Genomic DNA, 14,141 nt, shown 5'->3' with positions numbered 1-14,141 from the left:
GTTGATGCGTGAGTGGCTGATTATCTCAATTCAGTAAAAAACTGAGCTAGTTTTGGGGATGGGCTGTAAGGTATGTTCAAAATCAAGCCACCACGTTTTAAATGTCTCAAGGATAAGACCTGTTATGTGTTTATTGTTGGTCTCTTGCTCCCTTGGGGAGGAACTATTTCCTAAGTGCTGTGAAACTGAGATTTCACTGTATTTCTAGTTCAGGCCCAGCTGTCATGTAACCCTTATCATTCAGCAAATGAGTGAAGTTTGTTGTGTATCTGAAGCTCCTCAAAGTTCCAAAGTGTAACACTAACTCACCTGGCCACCAAAAGTTCTGATTTCTCTTTCTCCTATTTGAGTCCCTCTGCAATACTGACCTTAATCTCAGCCTGTATCCAGATACTGCAAATGTTTTCAGGTAAGACAATAGCCAGCAATCTCAGCTCACCTAGAAAGAGCTCTTCCTTCCCTGGAATGTCATTTCACCTCAACCTTTTTGCTTCCACAAGTCTCCACTGTCTTTAAAAATAAGATGTTAATAAGGTAATGGCCAGACATCACTGCTATTCTCATATGAGAAGTAGCGGTCCCCAAAGATCTTGTGTGGTTGCTTAGTATTCAGAAAATTTCTTCTGAAGAACCCATTTTTTTAATTGAGATCTAACTGACACATCACAGATTAATTTCAGGTATATAACACAGTGATTCAATATTTATTTATTGGAGATCTCCCTTATGCTCTGAAATTTTACTAGAAATTTACCAGTTTTTTGTTACTTGATCAACAATATAAAATGTTCACCTTTAAATTTCCTCAGAACTCTTGAATGTATGCCATTCTGCTTTAAATATTTATATTTTATTTCCCAAGTTGGTTGAATCACTAACAACTTATTAAATCACAATTTGATTAGTGTCTATGATCTGTCAACATCAAATTACATTAAGTTGCTTGAGGCTAAGGACCAAGTCTGTCTCAAACTCCTATTATAATACCTATACATCATAGGTGCTTACTTTTGTATCTGGTGATTGCCAGAAAATAGAAAAATTTGCTTAGTTTATTATTTTTTATTTAATTAAACATAGTCACATAAAATTGGGATTATACTCCATTTATAATTTTATTTTTTCTCTCAACTTTCTAACATGAGCATTCTTATCTCATTTATTTTCTGAAAACGCCATTTACAATATTTATATCATAACCTCATTGACTTTATATGTAAATAATCCATGACTTTATATGGAAATACAGTACTTTTCGTTGGACATTTGGTCTTCTAGTTTTTACTATTATAAATAACACTGCAATAACTATCTTTACGTTTAATTCACTTCCCAAATATCTGTATCTTTAGAGTATTCAGGAAAAGTTCTAAGAACTACTGTGTTAAAGGATATGAATTCTCTAAAATTGTTAATACATGTTAAGTATTTTGAAGAAAGGGCTATATAAATTTATATTTCCATTGGTAATACACAAAATATCCCTTCACTGTCCTTTTACCACTGTGAAGTGTTGTTTTAAAAATCTCTGCCTACTTGTTGGCAGGAAATGGTAATTTGATTTTTCCTTCATAATGTTTTTTCTTATATTATTAACTGAATTGGATTTTCAAGGCAGAGTATATCCTTAGAATTTTTATTTTTTTAAAAACGATTCAACAAATACAGGATGGATACCAAATTATCCTATAACAATTAATTATCTCTTAGTTTTGACTTTCACATTTAAAGTATAGAAAACTAATATTCAAAACTCACATTCAGGAACATCAAGAAATTTTTCCAAATGTTATTTCTCTAATGCTAGCACTTTGTGTGAAACTGACTTTTAAAAGTTTGCCCCATCTAGGGTACCTGGGTGGCTCAGTCAGTTAAGTGTCCTATTATTGATTTTGGCTCAGGTCACCACTTCAGGGCTGTGAGGTGGCAGGGCTCTGTGCTCAGTTTGGAGTTGGCTTGAGATTCTCTCTCCCCCTCTTCTCCCACACTCACTCATGCTCTCTCTCTCTCAAATAAATCTTTTTTTTTTTTCCTCTCAAATAAATCTTAAAAAATTTTTCCCCCAATCATTTTCTCCTGCCAGGATTATACTAGCAGTCATCATAGTAATATCAGCAACAATACGATAATATTAATAGTAAAGACCTAGAAAGTGCTTAATAAATGAGGAACTGCTCTAGCATTTCATGTATATTAATTTCATACAGTCCTGAAGAGAGTCCTACAACAGAATCTTGTTATTCTCATTTTACAGATGAGGCAAACAGAGGTAAATAACTTGAATAAAAGTCTCATATGTAGAAAATACTGGTGTTAAGATCCAAACCTGAACTGGGTGCCAAAATCTTCTTCTTAACTACCATGTTATTTTACTTACATGAATGTCCAACTTTTCATTTTATCTGCGCTAGGATTTATTGATTCACTTTACTGTATTTTGTATGAGTGTTCTTTCTTTTTTTTTTCTTTTTTTTTTTTGTATGAGTTTTCAGTACCAACTCTAGTCTACTGCCTTCCTTCATTTATCCTATCCAAAAAATCTATCTTTCTGATAAGGTACTGCCAACAGCCATTTATCCCTGCAATAAAATTGAACTATTCATCAATGTCCAATATAATACATTGCTCACAACTCAGAAAATGTGTTTTAAATTACATTAAATAATCATTACATCTTCTGATTTAGTAGCCTTCCAAATATTTAATAGCTCCAAATAACAAATTGAAAAAAAATTTATGTATGCATTAATGTTGCACATATATGTATATACAGATTATGCAATGCAACCTTTGCTCAGAGGTATATTGTAATACTTTCACTATTCAAGGTTCTGAACAACAGTCTGTTTACATTGTTCTATACTCTAGACTGCACATCCTTTATATAATCTGTGTAACTTATATTTTCTATAGGTTCACCTGTTGTGTAAGTACACATGTCCACTTAGAGTTATCTAATACATAATATCATGCTAACTTGTGTAGCTACTATAGACATAACTAGTATTCTAATATAATTAATACAAACAAAAGATTAAAGAAAACCCTGTACCATTAATTATGGGACTAAGAGATTAAATGGAAGGAGTCACTAAAGTTTATTGATATACAGCATGGGAAAAAGTAGCATCTTTTAAACACAATACCTTCTCCAAGTTAGTTAGGTAAAGAAGCTGCCCAAGTTTTTTCTGAAGCTGTGAAGTAGCAACGGCTTTATCATTTAGTAGTTTTATACGATTTTGTTCTACCTAAAAAACAAAACAAAACAACTCTTTATTCTCTCTTATGAAATGGTAAAATTATAATAAACAGGTACAATTCTTCCTCAGTAATTTGTGTCCTATTTTAAGAAAACCCACTGACATGTGAAAACTCAAATTTGCCAATGGATACTAGATATTTTAAAAGGAAATACACACAGAGAGCTCTATAGAAGACAAAATTCAATACAAAATTCTTTTAAATAGGAAATTTCCCTATATACTTTAAGTTGGATAAAAATCTACCCAAATTCTATTTGTTATTATTTTTCAGTAATATATCCATGGGATGAAGAAAAGCTAAATGATCTGCTGCTTTGGTAAGAGTTATTTTATGAAACCTAGGGAAGACTCTTCCTGTACATGCATACTCACACCCACACACATATCTCTTTTGCCCAGTAGAAAATAGTAGAGTGAAGATTATAAAAATAAAAGAAACTTGATTACACACAAAAAAATTACTGACAATTCATATTTTAAAAGTTGAGATAGTGTAAAATGAGTATTTAAAAATATTTCTAAGGCAATTTCTTTTTTTTTTTTTTTATTTTTATTTATTTATTTATTTATTTATTATAGAAAACAGAGAGAGAGAGAGGCAGAGACACAGGCAGAGGGAGAGAAGCAGGCTCCATGCACCGGGAGCCCGACGTGGGACTCGATCCCGGGTCTCCAGGATCGCGCCCTGGGCCAAAGGCAGGCGCCAAACCGCTGCGCCACCCAGGGATCCCCCTCTAAGGCAATTTCTAAGCTTTATTGAAAGAAAAAGATTTAGGGCAGCCTCGGTGGCACAGCGGTTTAGCGCCACCTGCAGCCTGGGGTGTGATCCTGGAGACCTGGGATCGAGTCCCACATTGGGCTTCCTGTAGGGGGCCTGCTTCTCCCTCTGCCTGTGTCTCTGCCTCTCTCTCTGTCTCTATGAATAAATAAACAAAATCTTAAAAAAAAAAGAAAAAGAAAGAAAAAGATTTAAAAGATAAAACAGGGGTGCCTGGGTGGTTCAGTTGATTAAGCATCTGGCTTTGATCTCAGCTCAAGTCTTGATCTGGGGGTCATGAGTTCAAGCCCCTGCATTGGGATCCATGCTGGCCATGGAGCCTACTTAAAACAAAACAAAACAACAACAACAACAAAAATACACAAGGAATAAATTTATAAAGAGAATTATATTTTAATATGGGAGGAAAAGGTTGGCAGAGTCATTTTTTAATCCTGGGATACAAAGAGGATTTATTAGAAGATAAGTTGTTAATATTTGCTTATAAGTAGCAAAGGAAAAATGCAAAAGAAAAGCAATGCAAAAGAAAATGCAAAAGAAAAGAAATGCAAAAGAAAACTTTTCTGAAAAAAACTAAGGTAAGAAGGACATATGCCTAAAACTGACTAAGACCACCTTTAGATTTTGGCATACAGAAGGTACTCAGAAACACATGAATATGCAATCTGAAGAGAAACAAACAAAACTAAATAGTGAATTCTATGCATGTGTTAGACATTGTTCATCCTTGTCCATTCTGACTTATAAAGCCAAACACTTTTATATGGCTAAAACTAAGAGCAGAGACTAAATACATTCTTATGGAAGAGATGACTGTCTTAACTCTTCTATGGACCTTGGATTTTTGTGACACCTATTGGCTGTGTTTGTGTGATTTATTTGCAAATTACCTCATGTGGTTCAATGATATGAAGAACGGGTGGGTTGGGCTTTGGCTCCCTAGGATGACGTACTCTTAGTCGTTCTGTAGCCATTGCAAGTTCATCAATAGCAGACACGCGATTCCTCAGAGCCATCCAATATTCATGAAGCAACTGGAAAACAGAAAACACAAAGGATGATAAGCAGAATTAAAATTGGTTAAGACCACCAAAATGTGCCATGATTCAAAGTCTTCAGTGAGCTCTAAGATATATTTTTTTTCATTAAGTGTCTATGATACAAGCAATTTTGGGGCCACTTTTTAGGATGAGGACATATGACTGAATAACCTCTATAGGCCCCTGTAGAATATTGTGCTTTTAGACTCTTAGGAACAGAATACCCAAAGATATTTTGGTGAGACCAAAGATCTTTACAGGTCAACACTAGCCTGGTGGAATCTCTGCTTTCTTAAGAAATATTTTTTATTATAAAATATTTCACATTTTCAAAATAATATGTACATATGGTAATCAGAATACTAAAATAAACAACTGAGTACTTAACATCCAATTTAAGAAAGAGAACACTATAAATGCCTTGGAAAATCTGTTCCTGCTCAACTGCATCCCTCTTTCCTTGCACATTCTTCCTTCAACTCCTACAATGGACTAACCACTATTCTGAATTAGACATTCTGTACTTTTCATTGGAGTTATACTAATCTACACATTCTTAATAATTAGGTTATACAAGTTTCTGAAATTTATAGAAATGTTATCAGTCGGTATAAAATTTTTGATATGCTTTCTTCACTAACACTATACTTTGAGGCAGACCCTGACTAATATGTCTAATATTAGCTTATTAATTTGCATTGCTGCACAAGAGTTCAGTCTGCAACGTTATAGAGAAAAAATTCAAAGATCTGAGAAAACTGCATAATAGGCAATCCTCTGAAACATAGTCTGTCATCAAAATAAGCCCAGAGGAAAAATGCAGGGCCAACTGGACACTGTATATAGCACTGTCTTCTTCTAACTGCTTGTTGTAATTAACGTGTGCTTGCATTTAGAATAATAATGTGAGAAGAAAAATAATTATTATGAATCAATGACTTTAACTATAAAATTATTATTCCTCAGTTTATCAAACATATGAAATGATGTTACAGATAGCATATTTTCTCCTCCTGGATAGAAATTTTTATCTTTTGCTTTAAAAGTCAAGAACTTCAGATTTTAAAAAAGGATATAAATGGAATTATAGTATTATAAATAAAAGTTTTTTCATTTCCTCACCCATCTCACCTGCAAAACAGGATGATGGATAACAACTCCAAATATAAAGAATAATTTAAAATTAATGAATTTTGGAATCTCATTCAAGTACAAAGTTGTGGTATATAAAATTATCAAAATATAAAGGCTCACTTTCTACTTTATTAACTGCAATGGTTTCCAGCCTTGTAAGCTGAGAAATATTTACTATGTTCTCCAATCTTCAAGATTATTGATGTTTAAAAAAAAAGGATTATTGATGTTTGAGGATGCCTAGATGGCTCAGTGGTTGAACGTCTGTTTCAGCTCAGGGCGTGATCCCAGAATCTGGGATGAGTCCCACATCAGGCTCCCTGTAGGGAGCCTGCTTCTCCCACTGCCTATGTCTCTCCCTCTCTCTGGGTCTCTCATGAATAAATAAATAAATCTTAAAAAAATAATTGACGTTTGGTTGTTATTCACAGAGCAAAAGCAAAACAAAACACAATGAAAACAAATAAAACTCCAATTTCACAGACCTGCAGTGTAAGATCAAGTTAAGAATAGAATGAAACACTTTTACAGCTAAATAAAAGGCTTCATATCAATTTCATTTTAATAATGACTTTCTTTTAGTAATTTAATATATGGGAAGTTCCTTATTTATTCAGTATTATTGTATTTATTATTCTTCATTACAATCATTACATTTTAGGGAAACAAATTAGGATACTTCAAGTCTGTAAAACAGATTTTAAAAAACTCTTTGAAAAAAGCAAAGTCAAGTAGTAATTAGAATTAATATAAAGAAGAAAAAATTTCAATATTGGAAAAAATACAGAAATACTGTACCTTATATTCCTTTTTCCATGCTTCAAAAAGGTCCATTGAAGTACTTCCTTCATCAATGAATTCAACATCAAATCTATGTGATTTTGCAAATGAGAGCAATGCTTTCAGAGACCGCTCTGTTTCACTTATTGCCCACAGACCCCGGCTTGTGGTGGGTATTCGATCATCCACCAATCCTTCTTCATCCTCTATCATCTCCTCAAATATTGCAGTCTGGCCTTTGACTCTGAAAACATAGGAGAACAAAACAATAGTAATTACTGTCAGTGGGTTAACAAGCATTATAAAAATCCTACTGGCAGAGGCAAGAGAGAAGCAAGGTCAATAACTTTTCATCAACAACTTTCAGTTGTTCAGTTTCAGTTGTTTTCATGTCTACAAGATCATGCTTACAAGTCTTTAGAAAACTACAGCAATTCTATAAATGCTGAAGGCATCATAAATTTGTCCAGTATCTTGACAGCAATGTGACATGATAAAAAATGGCTATAAATTTTCATGCTAAAATCTAGCTCTGAGAATTATCATAATACAAAACACAAACTACCATCACTACTACCAACCATGCAAAAGCAAAACAAAACCAGACCAAACCATAAGATGATCGCAAAGTACACTGTCAATCTTTTTCAAGGCAATCAGAACTTAGCCTTTTCTTAATTTGTTTGTAAAACAGGAATAATTTTGCTAATTATCATAGCTATTATGCACTTACGAGGTACCTTAATTCTTGACATGGAATGAGATCTTCAAATTTGTGTAGACAAAATATATTAATAATGACAGCTAACCTTTTACAGAACTCTTACTATGTATCACATACTATGTGCTAAGCAATTATGTGCACTTCAAAATTTAATATTCATAAAAAACTCAGTGAGGTAAGCGTTTCTATTTTCATTTCATGAATAAGGATACTGAGACTTACAGAGGCAATCTGCCCACAATATGGGCAGGGATTGGAGTTGAAAAGTGTTGGACTCGAAAGTCTGTCACTTCCCTAAACTGTTTCTTCATCACACATTACTAGATGACATGAACATTTGGAAGTAACTTCGTATAAGTGAAACCGAACATGTTAAATGATGACATGCCAAAATTCACTGAATTGATGTAATTAAAGAAAAAACGCAGGAAAGTTACTGTGAGGAAAATACATAGTCTTATAAATCAAAACACCAAGTCTTGTAAACATTTCATTCTCCTGATGGTAATCAATCAGAGAACTCACGTGTGGGAAAACAGCTTTGATTCATATTCTGTGAACAATTCATCAGCCTTACAAAAGACACAGCTGTAAAAGAAAGAAATGATCAGAGAAATATTTAAACAGATAACTAGCAATCAGGCAATTTCTAAAAGTGGCTTAGTATTTTATATTTCATTTTATTCTTTACAATACGTATACCATTTAAGAAAAAAATAGTTTTCAGTATGTGGTATTTTAAAAGTTAGATTAACACTATGTTTCTTTCAACTTCGTCTGAATTTAAATGAAAAAAAACCTTTATTAGATGAGCCACTGTTTATTCTCTCAGAAGAAACCTAGCTTAATGGGGTGATGCCATTTCATTGCATGACTTCTCCTATTACCTACCAGTTGAGAGGAAGTCTGGTTGGTCGGAGGTGGCAGATTGTCGCTGATTCAATAACATTACGAGATGGAGGTCCCTCCAAGTTTTTTACAGCCTCTCTTACTAGCTTCTGGAATTTATTTAGCTCTTCCATTTGTGTTGTAAGTAAGAACTGAAGACCTCTGCAGTCGTGGAACCTAGTTTCCATCACCAGCATCACACACAACACAAAGAAGAGTATGTCAATTCCCTCAAATTCAGAAAATGGTTGCCAAATAAAATATTAAAGAAACTGTAACATTTTATTTAGCCTACCTTGACTGAATTTACCTTAGTGGTATGTTCAATCTACTAGTAGATAAGGTATAATAACACTGGGTTATTTACTATAAAATATATCAAAATTTTAATAGTCTCTGTCCTCAGGAACTGAAAAAGAGTCTGTGAAACCTGTCTCTGTCTCACATGTCTTTGAAAGACCAAGACTGCGACATTATTTCTTTTTTAGTAACAAGTGACCACAAATGTCCCTCCTGAAATCCTTGCTTTATATGGAGAGGTGACTGGAGGATGAAAAATAAAGAGAAAAATTGAGAAAAAAGAAGAAAAACAGCCAAGAATTATATTGCTTGCTACAAAGAGTTTATAAATACATATATACATATACACGATGTGTGTTTATATGAATATCATCACATATATTTTACAATATATATACATATTATTTACATGTATATACATTTTGCTAAACATTTATTATATGATGTCAAGCATTTTGCCAAGCTCTTTACCTGTATAATCTCAACAGATACTATTGTGCTCATGTTATGGATGAAGCTTAATGAATTAAAATAATTTAATTAAAATTACAAAGTGATCATGTAGCAGAGTTAGGAGTTAAACCCAAACACAATGCCCTTAACTTTTTTTTTTTAAAGATTTTATTTATTTATTCATGAGAGATACAGAGAGAGAGAGAGGCAGAGACACAGGCAGAGGGAGAAGCAGGCTCCATGCAGGGAGCCCAATGTGGGACTCAATCCCGTGTCTCCAGGATCATGCCTTGGGCTGAAGGTGGCGCTAAACCACTGAGCCACCGGGGCTGCCCTCTTAACTCTTAAAACTGAGTGAAATGGGGGATCCCTGGGTGGCTCAGCGGTTTAGCGCCTGCCTTTGGCCCAGGGCACGATCCTGGAGTCCCGGGATCAAGTCCCACATCAGGCTCCCGGCATGGAGCCTGCTTCTCCCTCTGCCTGTGTCTCTGCCTCTTTCTCCCTCTATGTTTATCATGAATAAATAAATAAAATCTTAAAAAAAAAATAAATAAAACTGAGTGAAATGTGTGCCAAGAAAAGAAATGCACGTGTGTGTGAATGGGTTTCTGAAATGAGAAAGAAATCCTAAAATAATAAGAAATTCAAAAATGGAAAATACAAATAGGATTTGTTGGCTTTTTAGGTTAAGGGTATATCTTTTTTCTTTTAAAATGCCAAAGATGCTTTTCACCAAATTAAGAGTCTGCTCTCCTTCCTTAAGGCTTCCTAGTATTTATAACACTAATCTGTTTCTTTCTGTCCATGGAGTTCTTTGAAAGTATCATTCATTGGGATGCCAGGGTGGCTCAGTGGTTGAGCATTTGCCTTTGGCTCAGAGCGTGATCCTGGAGTCCCGGGATCGCATCCCACATCGGGCTCCCGGCATGGAGCCTGCTTTCCTTCTGCATGTGTCTCTGCCCCTCCCTTTCTCTCTCTCTCTGTGTGTCTCTCATAAATAAATAAAAAATCTTTAAAAAAAAAAAGAGAAAATATCATTCATTTTAGTACTTTGTCAGATTCGAGTATTTATACATATTTATGTTTCTAAGATTGTTCATGGGTTTGTCTCCTGATTAAGCTAATTTTTAGAAGGTAAGAATTAGATCATATCTTTAAAAATATGAAATAGATACAATATAACTGCTCAATAATTTCTGAAAGAATTTGCACAGGGATACAAGAACATAACTAGGTTAGGTATATTATTCACATCAGTATTATTTACTATTATTCATAAATTATGCAACAGGGGCTAAAAAAATGATCATACACCAGCATTTAACTATTTCAGCAATATTCTCTCTTGCAGGTCATTTAAGTGAAAAAGAAGAATATGTTATAATCAACATGTTATTGGTAGGTACTATCCTAAGTACACAAGCACTTTGCAGACATTAATTTGCTAATCTTCACAACAATGCTGTGTGGTTTTATAGATGACGAAACTAACAGCTTATCTAACCTTCCCAAGGTCAGAGAGCTAGTAAGTGGTGGAACTGGCTGGAATATGAACATAGGCAGTCTGACTCGAGAATCTACCTGTGCTCTTAATCTAAGGAAAACTAAGGTTTTGCTTTTCTAAGATTTGGTTAAGAAGCAAACATGAAAATTTGGCTTCACAGATATGGATCTCACTGAGAAACACAGCCCCAGTATTAAAATGATCTTTGAATGTAGATGCAATACAAAAAATATTAACTCACCTAGATGATAAACTATACATTAAAAAAATTTTACTTTAAAAGTGTTTATTACTTTCTATTTATGTCTAATGTTTCTGAAGAAAAAATGTGTAATAAATGGCATGTTTTACATTACCTACTGGTCGTTTTATAGCACTGGGACCTCGACTTTTACAAGGGGCTATGTTCTCATAAATAGCAATTTGCAACTTTTAAGTAGTTTCTATGTGATTTAAGAAAAACAACTTCAAAATAATTTTACGATTTTATCAACTGATTCCACAATGCTGGCAAAACATATCAGCTTTAAAACTTGATAAAATGAATCATGACTTAAATGACAATTTATCCTGGAACGGTGACTCCTGGGTTTACCAGGGGAAAAGGAAGTGCACTCAAGAGTATAATGTACTGCATATACCTCAGAAATGAAGCCTGTCCAGTTCTATATGGTGAAAAAGATGATGACTGTAAATCTAAATTAGTAATGCCACATGGAAAATGGAGCATATATCGTTAGGGTTTTAGCAGGCATTTTAAAAGAAAGGCTTTTAAAAGTAAACACTTTAAAACATCTGAAAGATATTCTTATGCTGAATTTTTCACTGAAAAACTAACATTAATCCCAAGGCTGACCTTATACTGGGATGTGATCTAAGAAGCAATAAAAGATCCTCTCTCTGTCCCCTACCTGCCAGAATACTTCAAGTTCCCACATTAGAGTGATATTCCTTTGAGTTAAACCACTGTGGATACTATTGATAAAGAATAAGTTGGTCTTTGGGAAAAATCACTCACCAGTTATACAAAAAGCAACAATCCAACTTACCTACAAAGACCCTGAAGAATGATGAGTGTTGATGAGAAGAAAGATGGGGCAGAGAGCAGATAATTTTACAACATAAAACCTGGACTACTGTGATGCTATGATGCTTAGCTCTTTGTGGGTGAATTACAAATTGGAAGCATGAATGTCTAACCTCAAGGACAAATTTCTTCAAAACAAAGTCTATTTCAAGACTTTGTTTATAGTTGGCTTTGGGGCGTCTAGCAGAGGTACAATGAATACACTTTAAGTAGATTTAAAAAGCAGTAGAAATGGACTATTTAAAAATGACTAACATACAGAAGACAGGTTTCCTCTTTCAGGCTTTTATCTAATATTTGTTTGAAATGTACTCTTAACAATAGGTAAAATCCAGATATTCATAATCACAGTATGTTTGATAGTTAATTCCACCTCTTAACATTAAATGATCTGAATATTTGGGGTCATTACTCATAAAGTTATTCTATTTTGTACTGTTTTCTTACTTCTCTGACATAGAAAGCTTGCCAATTTGTTGCTTGTAGTTGCTTGTTATTTCATTTCGCACTCGCTGAGCAAGTTCGTCATCAATAGCAAATTCTATTGCTCTGTGGATCACATTCAGCCACCAAGGAGAATTAGAATAAATCTGTAAAGAGGACAAAAACAGCTCACTGTTTCTATCACTGGGAAAGGTACTGTGAAAAATTCAAAGGAAGTAATAAATGCTAGTCTCAAAGAAATTATAACAGTGGTGGAGAAAAGCATACACACTCTATATACAAACTTTTGCATACATAATTAACGAGAACACCTGTTTCCTGAATTACTGTGGATGAATGAGAATTTATTGTATACATCTGAGTAACACAGTTGTGCTAAAAAAAATACACTACCAAATGAAAACTCAGTATTCACTGTATATATTTGAAAAGGTGATAGGTCTCCTTCTCAGTATAATAAAGATATTCTGCTACTCTTCAACTAATTGAACTAGATCGTACTCAATAATACTCTATGATTACTGGCAAAATTATATGCCTGAATGGCTAAAGAAGATGTGGTTTATGTATACAATGGAATATTACTCAGCAATTAGAAACGACAAATACCCACCATTTGCTTCAACGTGGATGGAACTGGAGGGTATTATGCTGAGTGAAATAAGTCAATCGGAGAAGGACAAACAGTGTATGTTCTCATTCATTTGGGGAATATAAATAATACTGAAAGGGAATATAAAGGAAGGGAAAAGAAATGTTGGGAAATATCAGGAAGGGAGACAGAACATAAAGACTCCTAACTCGGGGAAACGAACTAGGGGTGGTGGAAGGGGAGGAGGGCAGGTGTTGGAGGGGAATGGGTGACGGGCACTGAGGTGGACACTTGACGGGATGAGCACTGGGTGTTTTTCTGTATGTTGGTAAATTGAACACCAATAAAAATTAATTAAAAAAAAATTATATGCCTGAATACTAAATAATTAACGAATTAGGAAGAATACAGTATGGAGTAACTGGTTAAAATAAAAAAAGACTGTGTGTTTTGGATAGCCTCTTTAGGCTTATTACTGATTTCATAAAAGAGAAATTTTAGAAATTGCAAATGGCACGTGTTCCATAAGAAAAATACTCCTAATGTTCTGACATCTTTAAAGAAAAGATTTTAGAAACATACATTACATATCTAAGGTCAAAAGGAGGTTATGGAAGTCTTTACTTTCCTCAAAAGACAAGTTATTGTCTACAAGATAAGAGAAAACCCATCATAGCATTTAAAAAAAAAAAAAAAAAGAGCACAACTTCCAAGTACATGATTTATCTACACACCTGTTTATTAATCAACAAATACTCTGAATAGCAAATACATTTTTTATTAAAGGACAGGCACTATACAAGGTGCTAAGAATTCCAAGATGAATAAGAAAGTTCAAGTTTTTCTCCAAACCAAGACAAAAACCAGAGTGCTATACGGAGACAAACACAGGTAAGAGAAGTTATTTTGGGGATGTACCTTTCTCTGGAGCTCCTTTATGGTCTGCTGCACGGGCTGTAAAGCTTGCTGAGCTTCAGCAACTTCTGTATTACACTTGCTCATATAATGCTCTCGCAGTTGTTTAGCCTGTGTTGAAACAGGAAATGAATATAAACTTTCATTTCAGGTCTAAAAAAGAATTTAGTACAATATCATGAGAACAATATGGTTATTTATGTATGTAAAACTACATAACATAGTTTAAACGTAGACCT

At 34.0% G+C, this 14,141-nt stretch overlaps 1 protein-coding gene across 2 annotated transcripts in view; it reads right to left on the bottom strand.

Moving 5' to 3' along the window:
* SHPRH (SNF2 histone linker PHD RING helicase) overlaps positions 1-14,141 on the bottom strand; it is a 90,632-nt gene that overhangs the window by 31,907 nt on the left and 44,584 nt on the right. For both annotated transcript variants that reach the window (XM_025997968.2, XM_025997969.2), the window contains exons 17-23: positions 13,906-14,013; positions 12,399-12,541; positions 8,611-8,784; positions 8,245-8,307; positions 7,014-7,239; positions 4,932-5,075; positions 3,147-3,248 (exon numbers count right to left, since the gene is read on the bottom strand). In XM_025997968.2, the coding sequence (XP_025853753.1) occupies positions 3,147-3,248; positions 4,932-5,075; positions 7,014-7,239; positions 8,245-8,307; positions 8,611-8,784; positions 12,399-12,541; positions 13,906-14,013 (960 nt within the window). The remainder of the gene's footprint in view (positions 1-3,146; positions 3,249-4,931; positions 5,076-7,013; positions 7,240-8,244; positions 8,308-8,610; positions 8,785-12,398; positions 12,542-13,905; positions 14,014-14,141) is intronic.

Source organism: Vulpes vulpes, chromosome 1 (assembly GCF_048418805.1).
Source record: "Vulpes vulpes isolate BD-2025 chromosome 1, VulVul3, whole genome shotgun sequence".
In the NCBI taxonomy this organism is placed as follows: domain Eukaryota; kingdom Metazoa; phylum Chordata; class Mammalia; order Carnivora; family Canidae; genus Vulpes; species Vulpes vulpes.
The sequence above is the reverse complement of the archived record's forward strand: the minus strand, read 5'-3'. Positions and strand labels throughout refer to the sequence as shown.